At 38.7% G+C, this 27,078-nt stretch overlaps 1 protein-coding gene across 3 annotated transcripts in view; it reads right to left on the bottom strand.

Annotated features, from left to right (window-relative positions):
- The window catches only part of MARCHF1 (membrane associated ring-CH-type finger 1), a 444,124-nt gene that overhangs the window by 132,695 nt on the left and 284,351 nt on the right, over positions 1-27,078 (bottom strand). For all 3 annotated transcript variants that reach the window (XM_081563691.1, XM_081563818.1, XM_081563751.1), the window contains one exon: positions 51-130. In XM_081563691.1, the coding sequence (XP_081419817.1) occupies positions 51-130 (80 nt within the window). The remainder of the gene's footprint in view (positions 1-50; positions 131-27,078) is intronic.

Here is a 27,078-nt window from a genome sequence, read left to right as displayed (position 1 = left end):
CAAAACACTGGTCTAAAAACACCAAACAGGCTTGTTTGCTGCACACTTACCTGCAGATGTCCTGAGTGGATGGACAGACAGACAACCTTGACTGGCTCCTGGGAGCTGTCCCAGTTGTTGGACTGCTTGCCTGGAGAAACAAGTTAGACAATTTGGCATCTTGGTTAAGGTAATACATGGTCGATATCTTGCTTTTTTTCCACATATTTAAAAAATTACAACAAACGTGGCTGCCGGTCATGTTGTTTGTGAGGCAGCTCACAGGATATAGGAAGTCAGAGGGCAGGTTTTGCAAAAGTAAAACTGATTTGAGGAACTTGGAACAGCTGAGATGCTGTACCACTTTGCTATTGCTTCATTTGTGATAGAGGAAGATGATTCCACAAGTTTCTATTCTATTTACTGTAAACTTTTGAGTGGAATGGCTCAATTTGCCTTGGAAACAAATGTGTACCTCTTGAATAGCCTGTGATATAAAGGACACGACGGCTATTATGTGACAAAGATGATACTAACTCAGGAAGCTTCAATAATCAAATAGCCATTAGATTGCTAGGTACTGCCTGAAGTTAACATTAAATCACTTTAAGGCCTCATGAGATGATATATTTAAAAACACTTTGTGATATTTAAAAGCCTGCAGTGATTATTATTATTTCATTATGGAGGCTAATAAAAATCTATCCATCATAACATTATTAACCTTCATAACTTTTACCTTTATGACCAGACTAAGCCTGAGAATAAGAAAGCCTGAAATTATGCAGATTGGCATAAATTTCAGTCTATTTCTTGAGACTCCTATGTTTGAAACACAGCATTTTCTTCACTACTTTGAATTTTCTAACCATTGTATTTAGTACATGTGATGATAATAAACAAAAAACTAGACTGTGTGAAGAATTTACTGTGTGCCAGGCATGGTACTGTGGTTTATCCGCCATCTGTTTAATCCTTATAATAATCTCACAAATGGGGAATAATAATAACTAATAGTTTTGAGGGAATATTATATGCCAGTCACAGTGCTAAGTAATTTTCCTGTGTTCATTCATTAGTACAAGAATCACATGTGGCACATACTGTAATTGTTTCCATGTTACAGAGGAGGAAATTGAGAAATCACTGCTGCTCCTTGCTGGCAGATGGTAGAGCAGAGCTTCATGTGAGAAATTCTGCCCCTTGATATGCTCATAAGGCACCACCCTCCTTTACACAGAGGCAACCCAGGGAGTTCAAGGCCCAGATTTAGACCAGTCTCACTGCACAGATGAAACTGCCAGCAAGAAAAATAACAGTAAAGGTAGTAAGATTAACCCCAAATTTCAAAGTTCTAAAAATCCCCATATTAAAGATAGGTACATATAAATCAACTATAAGAAAAAAGCTGCAAAAAAGCATAAGCGTGTGAAAGCTGCACAATATGCTACTGAACAACCAATGTGTCACTGAAGAAATCAAAGAAGATATAAAAAAATACCTGGAGGCAAATGAAAATGGAAACAATCTATGCAACTCAGCAAAGATACTTCTAAGAAAAAGTTTATTGCAATATAAGCTTACCTAGGGAAACAATTAAAAAATCTCAAATAAACAACTTATCTTTACACCTAAAGGAACTAGAAAAGGAAGAACAAGCGAAACCCAAAGTTGGCAGGAGGAAAGATATAATAAAGATCAGAGCAGAAATAAATGAACTAGAGACTTAAAAAAACATAGAAAAGATTAAACTTAGAGCTGGTTCTTTGAAATCTTTTCAAAATTGATAAACCTTTAGCCAGGATCATCAAGAAAAAAAGAGAGAGGGCACAAATCAATAAAATCAGAGAGGGAAAAGTAAAACTACAATCAGCACCACAGAAATACAGAGGATCATTAGAGACTACTATGAACAACCTCATGCTTATAAAATGGACAACCTAGAAGAAATGGACAAATTCTTAGAAATGTATAATCTAACAAACTAGCGAATATAACAAAAAATAAACAGACTCACAGATATAGGAAACAAACTAGTGGTTACCAGTGGGGGAGGGAACAGGGAAGGGACAAAATAAGAGTATGGGATTAACAAGTACAAGCTGTTACGTAAAAAATAATAAGTGGCAAGAATATACTGCACAGCACATGAAATACAGCCAATATTTTATAAGAACTATAAATGGAGTGTAACTTTCAAAAATTGTGAGTCACTATGCTGTACATCTGTAGCTTACATAATATTGTACATCAAATATCAGTTCAGTTCAGTTCAGTCGCTCCATCATGTCCAACTCTTTGTGACCCCATGAACCACAGCATGCCAGGCCTCCTTGTCCATCACCAACTCCTGGAGTTTACCCAAACCCATGTCCATCGAGTCGGTGATGCCATCCAGCCATCTCATCCTCTGTCGTCCCCTTCTCCTCCTGCCCCCAATGCTTCCCAGCATCAGGGTCTTTTCAAATGAGTCAACTCTTCGCATGAGGTGGCCAAAGTATTGGAGTTTCAGCTTCAACATCAGACCTTCCAATGAACACCCAGGACTGATTTCCTTTAGGATGGACTGGTTGGATCTCCCCGCAGTCCAAGGGACTCTCAAGAGTCTTCTCTAACACCACAGTTCAAAAGCATCAATTGTTCGGTGTTCAGCTTTCTTCATAGTCCAACTCTCACATCCATACATGACTACTGGAAAAACCATAGCCTTGATTAGACAGACCTTTGTTGGCAAAGTAATGTCTCTGATTTTTAATATGCTATCTAGGTTGGTCATAACTTTCCTTCCAAGGAGTAACAGTCTTAATTTCATGGCTGCACTCACCATCAGCAGTGATTTTGGAGCCCCCAAAAATAAAGGCAGCCACTGTTTCCACTGTTCCCCATCTATTTGCCATGAAGTGATGGGACTGGATGCCATGATCTTAGTTTTCTGAATGTTGAGCTTTAAGCCAACTTTTTCACTCTCCTCTTTCACTTTCATCAAGAGGCTTTTTAGTTCCTATTCACTTTCTACCATAAGGGTGGTGTCATCTGCATATCTGAGGTTATTGATATTTCTCCCGGCAATCTTGATTCCAGCTTGTGCTCTTTCCAGCCCAGCGTTTCTCATGAAACATCAAATATACTTCAGTTAAAAAAAGATAAAAAAAAAAAAAGAAAACAATAAATATACCTGACTGTGGGATCCAGAGGAAAATAAACTAATTCTAACTCAAAAGTTTAGAAGAACTTCAAGAGAAAGTGTGGAGGGCTGAATAATACTGCCCCTTACTCCTACTCAAGATGTCAACATTTTAATTTCTGGAATTTGTGAATCTGTTTACTCACATAACAAAAGTGACTTTGCACAGTTAATTAAGTTAAGGACCTTGAGATAGAGAGATGGTCCTGCGTTATCCAGGTGGGCCAGGTGTAAGCATGAGGATCCTTCTAAGAGGGAGGTGGTAGCATTAGAGTCAGAGAGAGAAGATGAAAGGATGGAAGCAGAGGTCAGAGAGAAGGGGAGATGCTCCACTTCTGTCACTGAAGATAGATGGACGAGGACCTGAATGGAGGCATGCAGGCAGCATCTAGAAGCGGGAAAAGGCTGGAAAATGAGCTCTCCTCTACAGGCTCCAGAAGGAATGAAGTCCTGCTGACATTTGCAGTGTAGCCCCGTGAGACCCATGTTTGACTTCTGACCTCTAAAACTACAGGATGATACATTTGTGTGGTAATTTGTTTTAGCAGTCATAGGAAACTAATATAGGGGTAATACTCAGCTAAGCTAAAAAGGAAAGTAGGAGTTATTAAAGAATAGTTTAAAAATATTTTGAGGCAGAAGAAGCCATGTCCCCACAGGGGAGCATGGCATCCTCTACATGTTCCAATAGACTAATCTGCACACTTTGTCTTATTAAGTTTATTTTCTTGAGGTATAGGGTCTTCCCTGATGACTCCGTGGTAAAGAATCTGCCTGCAATGCAGGAGACCTGGGTTTGATCCCTGGATCGGGAAGATCCCCTGAGGAGGGAATGGCAACCCACTCCAGTACTCTTGCCTGGAAAATCACATGGACAGAGGAGCCTGGCAGTCTACAGTCCATGGGTTTGCAAAGAGTCATACATGACTGACCGACTAATACACACATTGAACTATCAGTTCAGTTCAGTTCAGTCTCTCAGTCATGTCTGACTCTTTGTCACCCCATGGACTATAGCACACCAGGCCTCCCTGTCCATCACCAACCCCCAGAGCTTGCTCAAACTCATGTCCATCAAGTCAGTGATGGCATCCAACCATCTCAATCCTCTGTTGTTGCCTTCTCCTCCTGCCTTCAATCTTTCCCAGCATCAGGGTCTTTTCCAATGAGTCAGTTCTTTTCATTAGGTGGCTTAAGTATTGAAGCTTCAGCTTCAGTATCAGTTCAGTTCAGTCGTTCAGTCGTGTCCGACTCTTTGCGACCCCGTGAACCACAGGACTTATCTCCTTTAGGATGGACTGGTTGGATCTCCTTGCTGTCCAAGGGACTCTCAAGAGTCTTCTCCTACACCACAGTTTAAAAGCATCAATTCTTCGGCACTCAGCTTTCTTTATAGTCCAACTCTCATATCCATACATGACCACTGGATAAACCATAGCTTTGACTAGATGGACCTTTGTTGGCAAGGTAATGTCTCTGCTTTTTAGCATGCTGTCTAGGTTGGTCATAACTTTCCTTCCAAGGAGTAAGCGTCTTTTAGCTTCATGGCTGCAATCACCATCTGCAATGATTTTGGAGCCAAGAAAAATAAAGTCTGTTACTGTTTCTGTTGTTTGCCTACCTATTTGCCTTGAAGTGATGGAATCAGATGCCATGATCTTAGTTTTTTAAATTTTGAGTTTTAAGTCAGCTTTTTCACACTACTCTCACTTTCATCAAGAGGCTCTTTAGTTCCTCTTCACTTTCTGCTATAAGGGTGGTGTCATCTGTGTATTTGAGGTTATTGATATTTCTCCTGGCAATCTTGATTCCAGCTTGTGCTTCATCCAGGCCAACATTATGCATGATGTACTTTGCATATAAGTTAAATAAACAGGGTGACAATATACAGTCTTGATGTACTCCTTTCTCAATTTAGAACCAGTCCATTGTTCCATGTCCAGTTCTAACTGTTGCTTCTTGACCTGCATACAGATTTCTCAGGAGGCAGATAAGATGGTCTGGTATTCCCATCTCTTTAGAAAATTTCCACAGTTTGTTGTGATTCACACAGTCCAACGTTGGGTGTGATCCACACAAACAAACATTGAAGTATAGTTGATTTTTAATGTGTTAATTTCTGCTGTACAGCAAAGTGATTCATATTACATAAAATTCTTTTCCTTTATGGTTTATTGTAGGATATTGAATATAGTTCCCTACTATATGGTAGGACCTTGTTGTTTATCCAATCTATAAATAATAGTTTGCATCTGTTAATCCCAGACTCTCAGTCCTTCCCTCTTCCACCCTTCCTCCTCCTCTTGGCAACCACAGATCTGTTCTCTATGTCTGTGAGCTGGCTTCTGTTTCATGGATAACTTCATTTGTGTCATATCTTAGGTTTCACATGTAAGTGATATCATATGGCATTTGTTTTTCTCTTTCTGGAAAGAGATTTACTTCACTGAGTATGATCAACTCTCCGCCTATCCATATTGCTGTAAATGGCATTATTTCATTCTTTTTTATGGCTGAGTACTAGTCTATTGTGTATACCAATGTATTTCATTCTTTTTTATGGCTGAGTACTAGTCTATTGTGTATACCAATGTATTTCATTCTTTTTTATGGTTGAATAGTATTCCAGTGTGTATAACACTTTGTTGTCCGTTTATCTGTCAATGGACATTTTGGCTGTTTCCATGTCTTGGTTATTGTGAATAGTTCTGCTCTGAAAATAGAGCTCCATGTATCTTTTTGAATTAGCATTTTGTCTGGATACATGTCCAGGAGTGGGGTTACTGGATCATATGGCAACTCTATTTTTAGTTTTTTGGGGGAACTTCTATACTATTTTACATAGTAGCTGCACTAATTTACATTTCCACCAACAGTGTAGGAGGGCTCCCTTTTCTCCACACCCTCTTTAACAGTTATTGTTTGTAACATCTGCATACTTTCACCTTTTAATTTTCTGAGTCTTTTCCATCAACTTATGAACACTGTGTATTTTTAACGTCTTTGACATCTTTGGACACCAGTCCATGTTCGGTGATCTCCTTCAATATTTGTGTCAAAACTAACATTTCAAGTTTTTAATTTAGATGAACTTCATACCTGTACCCATCAAAAGCATAACCAGTTTTTGTAAAATATAAGCATTTTTCTGTACTTGAAGCAGTAAATTTTGTTAGAATGTGTACTGTTTAGTCCACATACACCAAATGAGTTTAGTAGGAATCCCTGCATACAGCAGACACTGAATAAAGTCTACATATGCGAAGTTTGCTCCCCATTCTCTTTCAAAAACAGCAACACAACCCCAAAGTGACTCCCAACCATTGACAATGTGACTATAAATGTGATCACAATATGATGACCATCATAAAGGGTATCCATGGCTACTTAATGGTATGTTAAAGCCAATTCCATGAAACTGCACAGACAAAGATCCTGAAATAGGCATGATCATGATAAAACACATTTCATAACCTCACAGACCTGGGCAAATGCATGTTCTGCAATGGGAAAGTGATTTATCAACAAATAATAGCACAGAATATTAAGAAAGATACAGCTTTCCTTTGGAGAGGTTTTGGCTTCACCATGATACTGACTCAAATCATATTTATGTCTATAATGCTGCAGGATTTTGAAGAGAACTAAAATCATTCTTGTTGCCCCTCAGGAGTCATTGAATATCTCACATCTGGTTTTAGTTTATATATGTTCAGTGGGCCAGTGTCTCCTGCTGGAGCAGCTGCTGCCATGCCTCCCAGGACCCTTACCCTGCTTTGAGTTCACTTGCCTATAGACTGCTTTTCACTTGCATCCTCTGCCCTGGGTTTTTCCTGGCAACACGTGCACTTGCTGGGTTGCATACGGGCATAGCCTGGGAGTGTGGAATAAGTTAACTGCTGGAGGACAGCTCTCAGATTGGAGTCAAAGCATAAATGTCCTGCTTTTTCATCTTCCCAGGGGCAGTTCTGAAGTGACTTTCAGAGACGTTCCAAGCTGGACGAAAACTCACTTGTCCCTAGCTCATCAACACACTCTTTATTGGCATTTCCCCTTTCTCTGTCTTACTTTTCTCATGCATTATGCACTTTCCAGGATCCCCTCCCCACAAAACTACCTGTACCCAACAAAGACACCACCTACATTGACTGGAATCTATTTAACCAGCTAATTGGTATGAAATATCAGGTTGTGTCACTTTTGATTCATTTGCTCAGCAAAAATGAATAAGGATCTATCAAGTAATAAACACGACGGTGAGTTCTTGGATTAAGAAACAGATGGTATTCTGATAGGGCTTCTTATTTAGTGGGAAAGAGGTATAAGTGAAGACGTGATTTTAATATAGTCTAGGGTATCCTGAGAGTGTGGTAGTGTGAGTTCTGGTGAAGGAAGGGTACCAAATGCAAGGCGGAACAGAGATTTAAAGTAAGTGCCCCAGAGGAGATGACAGCTTACCTCAAAAGGGCAGAGTTGGTGATGTGGGGGAGGCAGAACAAACAGGGAGAAACATGCGTTAGAGCCGAGTGAGGAGATCAAGGAACCACAGAAAGTTTGGTAATGGTTGGAGGGAGGGTGGTGAGTGAGATAGGAATTGATAAAAGTCAGGAGAAAAGAGAGGAGAGATGTCCCACATGCCACATTAAAATGTTTGAATTGTAGCCTTAAATAAATGGAAAGTCACTGAGAGATGGTCAGCAGCAAATGGAAATGATTAAATTGGGGCACTAGAAAGCTCACTATGGCAGCTGAGAAATGGAAGGTCCAGAACTTATCATCAACAGGCAGAAGAATTAGGATTCAATATATCCAAGATAGGATAGGGAAAGAGGAGAAAAGAATCTTGAGAAATACCATTCCAACTAGATGCTTTATTTTTAAACATAATAAAATTATTTGAAAGATCAGCTGAACAAAGTAACATGGGGAAACATCTAGGAATATACTTTTAAAAAAGCTACATGAAATCAGAGGACATTTATCAAATATCAAAACACAGTATGCATCTTCAGAAATAGGAATATGTGGGTGACACGGATACATCATAAAAATAAAAATCTATCTACCTATTGTCATCATCTGTCAATTATCTACTTACTGTCTATCTATCTATATATCATCACCTATCTTAGGAAGTCAAGAGATACCTGGAGTAACAGGCAAGTTTGGCCTGGAGTACAAAATGAAGCCTGGCGAAGGGCAACACAGTTTTGACAAGAGAATGCACTAGTCATAGCAACTACCCTTTTCCAATGACACAAAAAAATGAATCTACATATGGACATCACCAGATTATAAATATTGAAATCAGATGGATTATATTCTTTGCAGCCAAAGATGGAGAAGCTTTATACAGTCAGCAAAAACAAGATAGGGAGCTGACTGTGGCTCAGATCATGAACGTCTTATTGCCAAATTCAGGCTTAAATTGAAGAAAGTAGGGAAAACCACAAGACCATTCAAGTATAAAATAAATAAAATCCTTTATGATTATACAGTGGAAGTGACAAACAGATTCAAGGGATTAGATTTGATAGACAGAGTGCCTGATGAACTATGGATGGAGGTTCACAACATGGTACAGGAGGCAGTGACAAAAACCATCCCCAAGAAGAAGAAATGCAAGAAGGCAAAATGGTTGTCTGAAGAGTCCTTACAGATAGCTGAGAAAAGAAGAGGAGCAAAAGGCAAAGGATAAAGGGAAAAATATGCTGACTAAATGCAGAGTTCCAAAGAATAACAAGGAGAGATAAGAAGGCCTTCCTATATGAGCAATGCAAATAGGGGAAAATGATAGAATGGGAAAGACTAGAGATCTCTTCAAGAAAACTGGAGATACCAAGGGAACATTTCATGCAAAGATGGACAAAATAAAGGACAGAAACAGCAAGAAACTAATAGAAGAAGAAGAGATTAAGAAGAAGTGGCAAGAACACACAGAAGAACTGTACAGCAAAGGTCTTAATGACCCAGATAACCACAATAGTGTTGTCACTCACCTAGAGCCAGACATCCTGAAATGTGAAGTCAAGTGGACCTTAGGAAGCATTAGTATGAAGAAAACTAGTGGAGGTGATGGAATTCCAGCTGAGCTATTTCAAATCTTATAAGGTGATGCTGTTAAAGTGATGCACTCAATATGCCAGCAAATTTGGAAAACTCAGCAGTGACCACAGAACTGGAAAATATCAGTTTTCATTCCAATTCCAAAGAAGGACAATGCCAAACAATGTTTAAGCTACCATACAAATGCGTTCATTTCACATGCTAACAAAGTAATCCTAAAAATCCTTCAAGCTAGGCTTCAACAGCATGTGATCCAAGAACTTGCAAATGTACAACCTGGATTTAGAAAAGTCAGAGGAACCAGAGATCAAACGGATGCAACATCTGCTGGATCATAGAAAAAGCAAGAGAATTAAAAAAAAAAAAAGTCTACTTCTGTTTAATTGATTATGGTAAAATCTAGAACTAACACTAAAAAAAGATGTCCTTTTCATCAGAGGGGACTGGAATGCAAAAGTAGGAAGTCAAGAGATACCTAGAGTGACAGACAAGTTTGGACTTGGAGTACAAAATGAAGCAGGCCAAAGGCTAACAGAATTTTGCCAAGAGAACACATTATTCATAGCAGATACACTCTTCCAACAACATGAGAGATGACTCTACACATGGACATCACCAGATGGTCAATATGGAAATCAAATTGATTATATGCTTTGCAGCCAAAGATGGAGAAGCTCTATACAGTCAGCAAAAAAAAGACCGGGAGATGACTGTGGCTCAGATCATGAAGTTCTTATTGCAAAATTCAGACTTAAACTGAAGAAAGTAGGGAAAACCCCAAGACCATTCAGGTATGAGCTAAATCAAATCCCTTTCGATTATAGAGTGGAAGAGACAAATAGACTCAAGGGATTAGATCTGATAGAGTGTCTGAAGAACTATAGATGGAGGTTTGTAACATTGTACAGGAGGCAGTGATCGAAAACATCGCCAAGAAGAAGAAATGCAAAAAGGCAAACGGTTGTCTGAGGAGGCCTTACAAATAGCTGTGAAAAGAAGAGAAGTGAAAGGCAAAGGAGAAAAGGAAAGATATATCCATCTTAATGTAGAGTTCCAAAGAATAAGAAGGAGAGATAAAAAAGCCTTCTTATGTCAGCAATGCAAATAGAGGAAAATAATAGAATGGGAAAGACCAGAGATCTCTTCAAGAAAATTAGAGATACCGAGGGAACATTTCATGCAAATATGGGCACAATAAAGGACAGAAATGGTATGGACCTAACAGAAGCCGAAGATATTAGGAAGAGGTGGCAAAAATACACAGAAGAACTCTACAAAAAAGATCTTAATGATACAGATAACCATGATGGTGTGATCACTCACCTAGAGCCAGATATCCTGGAGTGTGAAGTTAAGTGGGCCTTAGGAAGCAGAACTAGAAACAAAGCTAGTGGAGGTGATGGAAATCTAGCTGAGCTATTTCAAATCCTAAAAGATGTTGCTGTTAAAGTGATGCACTCAATAGCCAGCAAATCTGGAAAACTTAGCAGTGGCTACAGGACTGGAAAAGGTCAGTTTCCATTCCAATTCCAAAGAAAAGCAATGCCAAAGAATGTTCAAACTACTGCACAATTACACTCATCTCACATGCTAGCAAAGTAATGCTCAAAATTCTCCAGGCCAGGCTTCAACAGTATGTGAAAGGTGAACTTCCAGATTCATGCTGGATTTAGAAAAGACAGAGGAACCAGAGATCAAATTGCAACATCTCTTGTATCATAGAAAAAGCAAGAGTATTCTAGAAGAATATCTACTTCTGCGTCACTGATTACGCTAAAGCCCTTGACGGTGTGGATCACAACAAACTGGAAAATTCTTGAAGAGATGGACGTATCTTAACTTACCTTCTGAGAAATCTGTATGCAGGTCAAGAAGCAACAGTTAGAACTGGACATGGAACAACGGACTAGTTCAAAATTGGGAAAGTAGTACATCAAGGCTGCATATTGTCACCTTGCTTATTTAACTTATATTCAGAGTACATCATGTGAAATGCTGGACTGGATGAAGCACAAGCTGGAATCAAGATTGCAAGGAGAAATATCAACACCTCAGATACACAGATGACACTACCCTTATGGCAGAAAGGGAACATGAACTAAAGAGACTCTTGATGAAAGTGAAAGAGGAGAGTGAAAACGTTGGCTTAAAACTCAATATTCAAAAAACTAAGATCATGGCATCCGGTCCCATCACTTCATGGCAAACAGGTGGGGAAACAATGGAAACAGTGACAGAATTAGGGACCGAATTACAACAAGATTCCCATTAGAATCAAGCCCCCCAAACGGACTTTAAAATGTACCTTTAACTTGACTTTCTACCTTTCCTGTCTTATGTGCCCAGATCCCTCATTTATGATTCTTGGAATGATGTCTGAAATACACTACTTGCACTGAATGTCTTGTTACTAGTACTGCTTTGAAGGAAACCAAAACTGAGAGTTTGTACCAGAGATAGTGCTGGAAAGAAGAACCACAGGATAGCATTTAGAGCTGGGTCACTCATGGCCGGACATAAGAGGGAACCTTCTGCTGGGAGTGAGTGGGGTGGTGATGATGCCTAATGTGCTGTAGCATCATGATTCCTCGGGCAGCTGAGGTGCACGTAGTGGGAAGCATGCAGAAGCTCAGGCGTTTGCACAGGCAGAGCCAATTGTAATTAGAAGGACATGCAGTCACGTGGCTTGGTTTCTTGCTTTGGAGGCTTCTATGAAAGACAATGGGAGGTTCAGCTGGGACAGATATCAACCTAAGGTGCTTTGTGTATACTCCCAAGGTGCATCAGCCTTAATCACTCAGGTATGCAATTCTTTGCAACATACTTTTTTTTTTTTTGAAATCTCATACACTAGATTTACTTTGTTCTGGAAGATTTTAAAAGCGAACAGTTCTCTGGATGCCTAAAAGTAATGCCTAGGTTTATTGAGGCTTGTTTTCAGATATTTAAGCTAGACTTAGAAAACAAACTTATGTTTACCAAAGGGGAAAGAGAGACTGGATATATCAGGACTTTGGGATTAACATATACACACTACTATATATAAAATAGATAATTAACAAGGACCAACTAGAGAGCATAGAGAACTCAATATTTTATAGTAACCTATAAGGGAAAAGAATCTGATATATATATATATATCAGATATATCATTCATATATATATATATATATATATGTATGTATGTGATCTTTGTGAGCCCATGGACTGCAGCATTAGGACATGAGGCCTCCGTGTCCTTCACCATCTCCTAGAGTTCACCCAAGTTCATGTCCATTCAATCAGTGATGCCATCCAACCATCTCATCCTCTGCTTCCTTCTTCTCCTTTTGACTTCAGTCTGTCCCAACATCAGGGCCTTTTCCAATGAGTCAACTGTTCGCATCAGGTGGCCAAAGTACTGGAGCTTCAGCTTCAGCATCAGTCCTTCCAATGAGTATTCAGGGTTGATTTCACTTAGGATTGACTGGTTTGATCTTCTTGCTGTCCAAGGGACTCTCAAGAGAAGACTTTTGAGAGTATATATGTATATCCATATATGTATATGTATGCATATACAGTATACCTTCCCCCCCCCCCCACAAACCTTGATGGGGATATATAAATGGGGAGGGAAACCCTGGAATGTCATCCCTGTTCTCCTCTCCTTGTCCTGCCCTTCAGTATAAGTAGTGGCAAGCAAAGCGGGATTCCTATTCCTGTGAACTGTAAATTTCCTTTTAATCATTCCCTTATCTCCCTACCCTATTTGTTGTTGTTCAGTCACTAAGTCATGTCTTGAAACTAACACAACATTGTAAATTAACTATACTTCAATTAAAAACAAATATCAAGCAGGAGTTAGGCAGAGAGTGGCCTCTTGGAAGAACACAGAACCTGTCAGATTCAATTCTATGGGCAGTAGTGACAATAATAACAATACTGGTAATAATCAGAAACAGTAAATACTGGTTTATTTACCAAAGCCTTATAACATGCTTTACTTATATGTGTGTATCCAACATATACAACCTTGGAAAGTATAAATTATTATACTCCTTTAATAGAATGGAAAATAGCAAGTCAAAGAATTCACAGAATTTTGCAGTGTTCTTTCCATTTCATAGGGGACTGTAGGGATTCAGGCCCATCATCCCATCACTGGCCTCTTTACCACAGCCTTCTATTGGCTTCTTCCCCTCTTCTGTCTCACTCCCATTCCCCCTCATTCCTGATGCCTAGGAAACATTTCCCAAACAGAGTACCCATACAAGTCCTTGTCCAACATCCTGCTTTTGTGTGAACATCAATTCAGACCCTGGATGTCTAGGGTGGGCTGTTATGTCAGGTAAATGGATTGGTTGCTGCCTTCGCACCTGTCAGCCTGGACCTCCTCCCACATTCCTGTAGTTGTGTGTATTCCCCATCACCTGAGCCCTCTAGTTGCAGCTCTGCTGCTCTGCAACTAAGTCTATTTACAAGGAGATCAAGTTCCAAAATCCTGGCCCTTCCTTTAATATGGTGCAATTACTTGTTCAGAGAGAAGAAAAATATTCTTCTCATAGTTCTCACTGCCTGCCATTTTTCTTCATTTTCTTAGTATTCCATGAGCTTTAAGATGTGCCTTAAGGGTTATTCCCCAGTCATTTCCTTCATCTTATTAAAAAGGCTTCAGCGGTTCCTGATTGTCTAATAAATTGAATACAAAGAGACTTTGTTGTTGTTGGTTAGTTGCTAAGTCGTATCTGACTCTTTTGCAACTTCATGGCCTGTAGCTCTCCAGGCTCCTCTGTCCATGGGATTTCCCAGGCAAGAATACTGGGGTGGGTTGCCATTTCCTTCTCCAGGGTATTTTCCCAACCCAGGGGTTAAACCTATGTCTCCTGCATTGGCAGGAGGATTCTTTACCACTGAGCCACCAAGGATTTAGGGCCTTGGGTTCTGCATCCCATCTACTTTTCTGGTATTTACTTTAGTCAGTCCTTTTAATTCCCAGCTTCTAGAAAAGCATAGCTTATTTGTTATTATTACCAAATATGTCCCGTACTCCAATTTCTATATGTTTCTCCATAGAGAAGAACAAAAGTGAAGGTTTGGGATTTTCCTCAAGGCCCTAGTTTTTCCAGCTTTATGCCAGCCATTTCCTTTGAACTTCAAGCCCTTTTTAACTTCTTTTACGGGATCCAGCTTGCTCTGATATATATTTTATCATCTGTGTTCCTGTCTAGCCATTTCCAAATTGCCACGATGTTCTATGGTTAATCTTCTTTTTGGCTTCTGTACCAGATTGAGAAAAGAGGCCACATCTTACTCATTTTAGGAAACTTCATAATGTCCTGTATGCAGGAGGTGTCTAATAAACAGTTTGGGGGTTGAATTGACCTTGGTAAGTCTCATCCTGGTTTTAGTGGAGATAACAGATGACAATCACATCACAGTGATCCAAGAAGAAAGGACTTTACTCTCTTCTGGCAAAGAGCCACTTTTGTTTTGTAACCAAATAAACGAACAGAGGTCTAAGTGTTATATGGTTCTTAAGACTATTTCCGTGGGCTTTGGAGTAAGAAGCATATCAAATGCAAGATGTATGTCCTATTTTCTTTTAAAGATAAAGATTTCTAGTTAGGAAAAGACATAACTGTATTGTATAGAGAAGAGTATGTCTTCCAACAATTTGTAAGCTGGCAGGATCTGTTTAAAGAGAAAACATGGTGATCGTGAATAAAAATGAATTAAAATCTTTTAAATGCATGGCCCTATTCAACATCAATGAATGGTTTTAATTTGCTAGTTGGTACATTATGAGAGCTTGGTAATTTGTTCATCCCTTTAATAGGTGCAAGATGGAAATGTATCGGGGAGGGGAAGATAACAATTAGCTGGATGAGCAGAATAACATGTCCTTTGAAATGAAGCATTCTTTGTAATGTATATTTCAGATGATTATATTGTACAGTGCATTCAAATGGGAAAAACAAACAGGAGGCCAGCTGCACTAATTTTATCAAAGTTATTTGTAACAGAAGTATAATTAAAGGCAGTGATCTTAAATTAGTTTTTCTGAGAATCCATTTATAGGCAATGCAACACAATTTTTCTCTGTGGCATCTAGGCCATGACTGTAATCTGGGGGCAATGTTAACTATTGCCAATTGGCCTTGGCATTTTGAAAATTAATTACTGTTTTGAAAGATGCTGAAACAGTTGCCTCCTGCTGCCTTGACAGGTTTAGGTCCACTCCACTAGAAGAGCCTGACAGATAATTTATGGATGTGCCAAAAAATGATCATGTATAACCATTTACAAATGGCTTCTCTTATCCAGTAATACATTAAGAATACCCTTGTGAAGAGTGATTCTAGAACTTCCAACAGGAAGTGATGTTGTAGAAGCTGCTTTGCAAAAGAAAGCCTCTATTATATTACTCAGCCATTAAGAAGAATGAAGTAATGCCATTTGCAACAACATGGATGGATCTAGAAATTGTCATGCTAAGTCAGACAGAAAAGGAGAAATATCATATAACATCCCTTATGTGCAGAATCTAAAAAGATATGATATAAATGAACTTATTTACAGAACAGAAACAGACTCCAGACTTAGAAAACAAAATTATTATTGTCGGAATGAAGGATGGAATGAAGGGATAGACATGAGATGGAGATGTACACACTGCAGTATTTAAAATGGATGACCAACAATGACTTACTGTCCAGCACAGGGAACTCTGCTCAGTGTTATGTGCCAGCTTGGATGAGAGGAGGGATTTGGGGGAGAATGGATACATGTATATGTATGGCTGAGTCCCATCACTGTTCACCTGAAACTATCACAACATTGTTAATCAGCTATACTCCAATATAAAATAGAAAGTTAAAGAGAAAATCTTAACCTCTCCCCCCAAAAATAAGCCTTCACTAATTTCAGCAGTAGTTCATGAATAACATGTTCAAAAATTAAGTATTAGAGGAAATATTAAACTGGCCATAGGAAATACAAAGTGCTTGTGAGGTGGTTCAGCCCTGGGAAGTAAAGAATTGCCTGCCAATGCAGAAAATGCAAGAAATCAGAGTTTGATCCCTGGGTCAGGAAGATTCCCTGGAGTAGGAAATGGCAATCCATTTCAGTATTTCTTGCCTGTAAAGTTCTACGGACAGAGGATCCTGGTGAGCTATAGACCACTGGGTCCCAAAGAGCTGGACGTGACTAAGCGACTGAGCACACACACACACACAAGGAATACAAATAGGCCAAAAGCTGTCCAAACGACTCCTTTTGGTGGTGAAATGATATTTAATGGTTAAAAATAAATTTAGAGAATTGCGAGCTCAGCACTAGGGGTATCTTTTGAAGGTAACCTGGTTTAACCCATACATGACATTGATTATTCCCTTTGTAACATTCTCAGTAGGTGGTCATCCGGGACCTGCTTGGCCAGTAGCAGAATTAACTGCCTTCTGAGAAAGTCTCTTGCATTTCTCTTAAGTGTATCTTCTGATTGTATCCTCCTACTGTTACACTGAAGTCAGTTTCTCTGCAGGTTCCAGCACTAATTCTTGTTTTACCCTCCAAAGCAACATAGAATTTGCTTAATCTCTGAGTCTCTCTTCTATATCAGGACCCTTTTCCACTTACTGATCTTCACATATTCTGTATTCCTGCATCCTTGGTCCTCTTATGCAAGTTTAGCGTATACATATGCAGTTTTATATGTATGTTTGGAGTATACATTTGGACCAGGCAGTAATTTTATTGGAAATAGCATGGTGGTGATAAAATCTTGTAAAGAAAGGTTTTAGATGATGATGGGACTTCATTGTTTGATATGTATTCAATGAAGGTATTGATCAGGAGATAAAGATGATGAAAACTCTTATAAAATTTAGACTATTGAAAATTGAAACTTAAAAAATTCCATTTACAATAGCACCAAAACCATAAAGTACCTACAAAGTCATCAATGGGATAGAATAGAATCCAAAAATAGATTCACAAATATGATCAATTGATTTATATCAAAGGTACCAATTCAATGAAGAAAAGCATTCAATGAAGAAAAGAATGTCTTTCAAACAAATGGTGATGGAACAAATGGATATCCACATGGAAGAAATGAGTCTCATTCCTTACTTTATAACATGTTAGAAAATTATGTAAAATGATTTATTCAAAACAAAAAAACTAAAGCTATGCCACTTTGAGAAGAAAATATGAGAAAAACTTTAAGTGGGAAAATATTTTCTTGATGAGACTCAAAAAACACAAATCATGAAGTAAATTTTTGGTAAATTAGACTTTACGTAAAAACTTCTGGGCTTCCCAGGTGGTGCTAGTGGAAAAGAACCTGCCAGCCAACTCAGGACATGCAAAAGATGTGGATTCGATCCCTGGGTCTTAGAAGATCGCCTGGAGGAGGACATGGCAACCTAGTCCAGTATTCTTGCCTAGAGAATCCCCATGGACAGAGGAGCCTGGCGGGCTACAGTCCATAGGGTTGAAAGAGTCAGACAAGACTGAAGTGACTTAGCACACATGCACTCATGCAAAAAAGTTTTGTTCTTAGAAAGGCTTTATAAAGAAAGAGAAAATTCAAAGTGCATATTGAATAAAGTATGTATAGAATTCTTAGATTCCTATAACTCAAAAATAAACAAACAATAAAGATGGGCCAAAGATTTGATCAACTGCTTACAAAAAAAAAGATAAATTGATTTCCAATAAATATTTGAAAAGATGCTGCCAAATCATTAATCATCAGTGAAATGAACATTAAAGCATAAAGACAGGCCACTAGATACCTATTAGAAGGGCTATAGTGAAAAATACTGACAATATCAAGTATGGGCAAGGATGTGAAGCAACAGGAACTTTTCTACATTTCTGGAGGAAATGTAAAAAGGAAAACCATTTGGCAATTTTACATAAAGTTAAATATGACCTAGATATTGTACTTATAAGTATTTACCCCAGGGAAATGAAATCACATGTTCCTGCCCCCCAAGATTTATACACTAATGTTTATAGCAGTTTTATTCATAACAGGCTCAAACTAAACAATCTGAACCTCCATTAACAGGTGAATGGATAAACAAAACATGGTATATTCATGCCTCAGAATAGTACTCGGCAATAAAAAAGGAAGAAAATACTGATATAGTTAATAAGCCTAGAGAATAATTATGCTGAGTGAAAGAAGTCAGTTACAAGGCTGTTTCATCTCAATGTATGGCAAAAACCACTACAATATTGTAAAGTAATTAGCCTCCAATTAAAATAAATAAATTAATATAGGAAAAAAAAAAGAAAAAAGAAAGACTGTTTCCAGAACAGTTCCATTTAAAAAGTGCCAACTAATCTTTGTGAAATAAAGTATATTAGTGGTTACTGAGGGCAGAGGTAAAAGGGGGGATTGATGAACTTTCAGAGGAGTCTAAAGACTCTGGGAATTTGATAGAAATATTCTGTATTTTGGCAGGTTCTAATGTCAAAACTCCTTTCATGGATCACAGCCTTGTCGTGCTGAAGGGATTTGTGTAACTCAATGAAGCTAGGAGCCATGACATGTTGTACCACCCCAGACAGATGGCTCATATTGAAGAGTTCTGACAAAACATGGTCCACTGGAGGAGGAAATGACAACACACTCCAGTATTCTTACTGCTAGAACCCCATGAACAGTATGAAAAGGCAAAAGGATATAACACTGGAAGATGAGCCCCCAAGGTTGGAAGGTGTCCAATATGTTACTGTGGAAGACCGCAGGGCAATTATTAATAGCTCCAGAAAGAATGAAACAGCTGAGTCAAAGCAGAAATGACACTTGGTTTTGGATCTGTCTGGTGGTAAAAGTTAAGTCTGTTGTAAAGAGCAATATTGCATAGGACCCTGGAATGTTCAGTCCATGAATCCAGGTAGACTGGGTGTGGTCAAGCAGGAGATGGCAAGATTGAATGCCATCATCTTAGGAATCAGTGAACTAAAATGAATGGGAATGGGCAAATTTAATTCAAATGACCACTATATCTATACTGTGGGTTAGAATCCCTTAGAAGAAATGGAGTAGCCCTCATAGTCAACAGAAGAGTCTGAAATGCAGTACTTGGGTGCAGTCTCAAAAATTATAGAATGATCTTGGTTCATTTCCATGTCAAATCATCCAACATCACAGTAATCCAAGTCTATGCACCAAGCACTGATGCTGAAGAAGCTGAAGTTGACTGGTTCTATGAAGATTTACAACACCTTCTAGAACTAACACCAAAAAATTGTCTCTTTCATCATAGGAGATTGGAATGCAAAAGTAGAAAGTCAAGAGATAGCCAGAATAACAGACAAGTTTGGCCTTGTAGTACAAAATGAAGCAGGGCAAAGGTTAACAGAGTTTTGTCAAGAGAACATGCTGGTCATAGCAAACACCCATTTCCAACAACCCAAAAGATAACTCTACACATGTAAGTCACCAGATGGTCAATACTGAAATCAGATTATTATGTTGTTTGCAGCCTAGACAGAGAAAAATCTGTACAATCAGCAAAGGAACACCTGGAGCTGACTGTGGCTCAGATCATAAGCTCCTGATTGCAAAACTCAGGCTTAAATTGAAGATTTTAGGGAAAAATCACCAAGCAATTCAGATGTGACCTAAATCAAACCCCTTATGATTATGCACTGGAAGTGATGAATAGATTCAAGGGATTAGATATGGTAGACCAAGGGCTTGAAGAACTATGGACAGAGGTTCATAACATTGCACAGAAAGCAGTGACCAAAACCATTCCAAAGAAAAGGAAGCACGAGAAGGCAAAGTGGTTGTCTGAGGAGGCCTTGCAGATAGCTGAAGAAAGTAGAGAAGTGAAAGTCAAGGGAGAAAGAGAAAGATAAACCCAACTGAATGCAGAGTTACAGAGATGAGCAAGGAGAGAAAAGAAGGTCTTCTTAAGTGAACAATGCAAAGAAATAGAGGGGAAAAAATAGAATGGAAAGACTAGATATCTCTTCAAGAAAATTGGAGAGAATATTTCATGCAAGGATGGACATGATAAAGAATAGAAAAGGTAAGGACCTAACAGAACCAAAGAGATTAAGAAGAGATGGCAAGAATACACAGAACTATATGAAAAAGCTTTTAGTGACCTGGATAACCATGATGGTGTGATAACTCACCTAGAACAGGACATCCTGGAGTGTGAAATCAAGTGGGCCTTAGGAAGTATTACTGCAAACAAAGCTAGTGGAAGTGATGGAATTCTAGTTGTGCTATTTAAAATCCTGAAAGATGATGCTGTTCTCTATATATCAGCAAATTTGGAAAACTTAGCAGTGACCATAGGACTGGAAAAGGCCAGTTTTCATTCCAATCACAAAGAAGAGCAATGCCAATGAATGTTCAAATTACCATACAATTGTGTTCATTTCACGTGCTAGTAAGGTTATGCTCAAAATCCTTCAAGCTAGGCTTCAGCAGTACAAGAACTGAGAACATCCAGATGTACAAGCTGGGTTTCCTAGAGGCAGAGGAACCAGAGATCATATTGGCAATACCCAATGGATCATGGAGAAACCAAGGTGATTTCAGGAAAACACCTACTTGTGCTTCATTGACTATGCTAAAGCCTTAGTGTGGATTCCAACAAACTGTGGAAAATTCTTATAGAGATCGGAATACCAGACCACCTTAACTGTTGCCTGAGAAACCTGTATTTGGGTCAAGAAGCAACAGTTAGAACCAGACATGAAACTACTGACTGGTTCATAACTGGGAAAGGAGTATGGCAAGGCTGTATATTGTCACCCTGCCTATTTAACTTATATGCAGAGTACATCATGAGAAAAGCTGGGCTGGATGAAGCACAAGCTGGAATCAAGATTGCTGGGAGAAATAACAGCCTCAGATATGCAGATGATATGTTTCAAATGGCAGAAAGTGAAGAGGAATTAGTCTCTTGATAAGGGTGAAAAAGGAGAGTGAAAAAGCTGTCTTGAAAATAAACATTCAAAAAACAAAGATCATGGCATGAGGTCCCATCACTTCATGGCAAAATAGAAATGGGAAAAATAGAAACAGTGACAAATTATCTTTTCTTGGGCTCCAAAATCACTAGAGATGGCAACTGTAGTCATGAAATTAAAAGACTCGTGCTCCTTGGAAGGAAAATTATGACAAACCTAGATGGCAAATGGAAAAAGAGAGAGGTCCCTTTGCTGACAAAGGTCCATATACTCAAAGGTATGGTTTTTCCAGTAGTCAAGTACAGATGTGAGAGCTGGACCATAAAGAAGACTAAGGGCTGAATAATTGATGCTTTCCAATTGTGGTGGTGGAGGAGTCTTGAGAGTCCCTTGGACTGTAAGGAGTTCAAACCAGTCATTCCTAAAGGAAATCAACCCTGAATATTCATTGGAAGGACTCCTGCTGAAGCTCCAATACTTTGACCAGTTGATGCAAAGAGCCACCTCATTGGGAGAGACTCCAATGCTGGAAAAAATTGAAGACAAATGGAGAAGGGGTGGCAGAGAATGAGATAGTTAGATGGTATCATGGACTCGATGGACATGAATTTGAACAAACTCTGGGAGATAGAAGAGGACAGAGAGCCCTTGTGTGCTACAGTCCATGGGATCCCAAAAGGTGAGCACAGCTTAGCAACTGAACAACAATGTGAAAACCCTGTGAACTGAGAGAAGTAGAGGGATGCAGTCTATTGTTTTATTTGAGTTACAACAATATAAATTCAATTTAATTAGACAATATTGGGGAAAATGAATTGTGGTGGGAAAATTGAGAACAGATTTATAAAGGTAAGAATATTTCTTTGCGCAATGTAAGACATTATTCATATCAGATATAGACTATAATAAGAGGAATGCACTTAAAAGCAGGAGTCTTTTAAAAATAAATGGGGAAAAGAGATGAAGAGAAGGTTAAAAATAAGGAAGAAGAGTAAAATTGTGAAGAAAAGGGAATTGGAAAGAAGAAAGCTGAGAATATAAAATAAGGAGCAGAGAAAAAGGGGAAAAAAGAACTAAAATAATAAAAAAGAGGGATTAAAAAAGAGATACTTATGTATATCACATGCTGTGGAAAAGAGGCTGACTATCTATGGTTTTGAAAACTTATCACTCTAGCCACTATTTCACAACTTTGCAGGAAATCAATTTTCTTAATTTGGCTACTTTATTTAGTTATCATTCCTAACTGGATCTTCTGAAGCATGAAGTATTTTAGGTATAGCTTAACAGAATAAACAGATGTGCATAAAGATTCAAATGCATAATATAGAATCAGTTGCAAGACTGTTTAAAATACATAGCACGGCTGCCAATTAGTTTGGAGAGGTTTTAAGAAATTAAATAAAAAGAGTTGAAAAATTTTAAAGCATTATCTTATATCTATTCATATATCTCTTGCTCAAAAATTAATTTAAGATAATTTATGCAATTTAAATATAAACACAAATACAAAAAATACAGTTTTAAATATGATTAAAATTAAATGTAAAAAATTTTAGAAGAAAACATACAAAGAATATTTCATGACATTGATTTTGGTAATGATTTCTTGGATATGGAATGGAAAGCACAGACAACAAAGGGAAAAATAGATAAGCCGGATGACATGAAAACTTCTGGGCACACAATCAATACAGTGAAAAGGCAGCCTACTGAATGGAAGACAGTATTTGCAAGTCATGTATCATAAAAGGGGTTAATATACAGAATATATAACAACCATCCACCATTCAATGATATCCAAAAACAAACAATCCATTTAAAAAAATGGGCAAAAGATTTGAATAGACATTTCTCCAAAGAGGATATACATGCAACTGATAAACACATTTAAAGATACTCAACATCATTAATCACTGGAAAAATGTAAGTCCAAACCACAATTGAGACTCTACTTCACCCCATCAATTAGGTTGCGCTCAGTTGCTTCATTGTGTCCCACATTTTGAGTCCCTATGGATTGTAGCCCACCAGACTCCTCTGTTCATGGGATTCTCCAGGGAAGAATACTGGGGTGGGTTGCCATGCCCTCCTCCAGGGAATCTTCCTGACCCAGGGATCAAACCTGCATCTTCTGTACTGCAGGCAGATTCTTTACTCGCTGAGCCACCTGAGAAGCCCATTAAGTAGGTTGGTTACTATTAAAAAAAACACACAAAAAAACAGAAAGTAAGTTTTGGCAAGGATGTGGAGAAATTGGAACCCTTGCACATTGTTGGTGTGAATGTAAAATAGTAAAGCCACTGTGGAAAATCATACACCAGCTCCTCAAAAAATTAAAAATAAAATTACCATATGATCCAGCAATTCCACTTCTGTGTTTATACACAAAGTAATTAAAGGCAGGGTCTTGAAGACATATTTGTATACCCATGTTGATAGTAGCATTATTCAAAACAGTCACAATGTGGAAACAACTCATGTGTCTATTGATATATGAATAGATAAGCAATACATGGTCTACACATACAAAGAAATATGTTCAGCCTTAAAAAGGAAGGAGATTATGATATATTTTGCAACACAAATAAACCTTGAGGACATTATGCTGAATAAACTAAGCTAGTCAGGAAAAGACAAATGTTGTTTGGTTCCATTACAAGAGACACTTATATGCAGTCAAATTCATAGAGGTAAAAAGTAGAATGGTGGTTCCAGGGGATTTGGAGAAGGGGAAAACATTGTTCAGTCACTGTCATGTCCTAATTTTTGTGACCCTGTGGGCTGCAGCATGCCAGGCTTCCCTGTCCTTCATTCTTTCTTGGAATTTGCTCAGATTCATATCCATTAAGTTGGTGATACTATCTAACCATCTCATCCTCTGCCACCTTCTCCTTTTGCCTTCAATCTTTCCCAGAATCAGGGTCTTTTCAAATGAGTGTGGCTGTTTGCATCAGGTGGCCAAGATATTGGAGCTTCAGCTTCAGCATCAGTTCTTCCAGTGAATATTTATGGTTGATTTCCTTTAGGATGGACTGGTTTGTCTCCTTGCAGTCCAAGGGACTCTCAAGTGTCTTCTCCTACACCACAGTTCAAAAGCATCAATTCTTTGGCACTCAGCTTTCTTTATGGTTCAACTCTCACATCCATATATAAATATTGGAAAAACGATAGCTTTAAATGTACAGACCTTTGTCGGTAAAGTGATGCCTTTACTTTTTAATATACTATCTGGGTCTGTCATAACTTTGCTTCCAAGGAGCAAGTATATTTTCTTTTTCTTTGCTTTTAGTTTCATGGCTGCAGTCACCATCTGCAGTGATTTTGGAGCCCAAGAAAATAAAGTCTGTCACTACTTCCACTTTTTCCCCATCTGTTTGCCATGAAGTGCTGGGACTGGATACCATGATCCTAGTTCTTTGAATATTGATTTTCGAGACAGCTTTTTCACCTTCATCAAGAGGCATTAGAGAGGTATCATCTGCATATCTGAGGTTGTTGGTATTTCTCTCAGCAATTTTTAAAAATTAACTTTATTTATTCTTGGCTGTGCTGGGTCTTTGTTGGTGCATGGATTTTTCTCTGCTAGCAGTGTACAGAGTTCCTATTGTGGTGGCTTCAATAAGATGTTGTGGAGCACAGGCGCTAGGCACATGGGCTGTAGGAGTTCTGGCTCCCGGGCTCTAGAGCACAGGCACAATAGTTGTAGTGCACAGGCTGAGTTACTCCAGGGCATGTGGACTCTTCCTGGATCAGAAAATGAATCTGTGTCTCCTGTACTGGCAGGTGGGTTGTTTTTTTTTTTTTTTTTTTCCCTACTGCTGAGCCAGCAGGGAAGCTTCTCTCCCAGCAATCTTGATTCCAGCTTGTGATTTATCCAGCCCAGCATTTTGCATGGTGTACTCTACATAGAAGTTAAATAAACAGGGTGACAATAGACAGGCTTGTCTTATTCCTTTCTGAATTTTAAACCAGTAAGTTGTTCCATATAAGGTTCTAATGATTGCTTCTTGCCCTACTTTATCACCACATACAGGTTTCTCAGGAGACAGATAAGGTGATCTGGTATTTCCATCTCTTTAAGAATTTCCCACAGTTTGTTGTGATCCACACAGACAAAGTCTTTAGTGTAGTCAATGAAGTAAAAGTAAATGTTTTTCTGGAATTCCCTTGCTTTCTCTATGATCCAATGAACGTTGGCAATTTGATCTCTGGTTCCTCTGCCTTTTCTAAAGCCAGCTTGTACATTTGGAAGTTTTTGGTTCATATACTGCTGAAGCCTAGCTTGAAGAATTTTGAGCATAATCTTACTAGCATGAGAAATGAGCACTACTGTATGGTAGTTTTTGAACATTCTTTGGCATTGCTCTTCTTTGTGATTGGAATGAAAACTGACCTTTTCTAGTTCTGTGCCACTGCTGAGGTTTTCAAATTTGCTGACATATTGAGTGTAGCACTTTAGCAGAATCATCCTTTAGGATTTTAAATAGCCCAGCTGGAATTTTATCACATCCACTGGCATTGTTTGTAGTAATACTTTCTAAGTCCCACTTGACTTCAGACTCCAGGAAGTCAAGTTCTAAGTGAGTGACCACACCATCGTGATTATCTGGGTCATTGTTTTTGTTCACCTTCTCAATCGTGTCTGATTATCTGCAACTGCATGGATTGCAGCTCACCAGGCTTCCCTGTCCTTCATCATCTCCTGGAGTTTACTCAAATTCAAGTCCATTGATTCAGCAATGCTATCTAACCAATTCATTCTCTGTTGCCCTTTCTCCTCCTGCCCTCAATCTTTCCCAGAATCAGAGTCTTTTCCAAAGAGTTCACAGTTAGCATCAGGTGGCCAAAGTACTGAAGCTTCAGTTTCAGCATCAGTCCTTCCAATGAATTTTCAGGATTGATTTCCTTTAGGATTGACTGGTTTGATCTCCTTGCAGGCCAAGGGACTCTCAAGAGTCTTCTCCAGCACCACAATTAGAAAGTATCAATTCTTTGGCATTCAGCCTTCATTGTCCTCTCTCATCCTTTGTCCACCTCTCTCATCTGTACATGACTACTGGAAAAACTATAGCTTTGACTATATGGACCTTTTTTGGCAGAGTGATGTCTCTGCTTTTAAATAATATGCTGTTTAGGTTTGTCATACCTTTCAATTTCCAAGGAGCGAGCGTCTTTTAATTTTGTGGATGCAGTCATACCTGCAGTGATTTTTGAGCCCAAGAAAATAAAGTCTGTCACTGTTTCCATTTTTTCCCCATCTATTTGCCATGAAGTGATGGGACCAGATGCCATGATCTTAGTTTTCTGAATGTTGACTTTTAAGCCAGCTTTTTCACTCTCCTCTTTCACCTTCAAGAGGTTTAGTTCCTCTGGGTTTTCTGCCATTAGGGTGGTTTCATATTTCTTCCAGCAATCTTAATTCCAGCTGTATAGTTCTTCAGTGTATTCTTGTCACTTCTTTTTACTCTCTTCTGTTTCTGTTAGGTCCTTATCATTTCTGTCCTTTATCATGTCCATCTTTGCATGAAATGTACCCTTGATACCTCTAGTTTTCTTGAAGAGATCTCTAGTCTTTCCCATTCTATTGTTTTCCTCTATTTCTTTGCATTGTTCACTTAAGAAGGCTTTCTTTTCTCTCCTTGCTAGTCTCTGGAACTCTGCATTCAGTTGGGTGTATCTTTTACTCTCCCCTTTGCCTTTTACTTCTCTTCTTTTCTTGGGCTTCCATGGTGGCACAGATGGCGAAGAATCTGCCTGCAATGCAGGAGACCCCGGTTCGATCCCTGGATTCAAAAGATCCCCTGGAGGAGGAAATGACAATACATTCCAGTATTCTTGCTTGGAGAATTCCGTGGACAGAGTAGCCTCCCAGGTTATAGTCCATGGGTTCTCAAAGAGTCAGACACAACTGAACAACT

This window comes from Giraffa tippelskirchi, chromosome 1, assembly GCF_054371585.1.
Source record: "Giraffa tippelskirchi isolate mGirTip1 chromosome 1, T2T-mGirTip1v1.2.pri, whole genome shotgun sequence".
Lineage (NCBI taxonomy): Eukaryota > Metazoa > Chordata > Mammalia > Artiodactyla > Giraffidae > Giraffa > Giraffa tippelskirchi.
The sequence above is the reverse complement of the archived record's forward strand: the minus strand, read 5'-3'. Positions and strand labels throughout refer to the sequence as shown.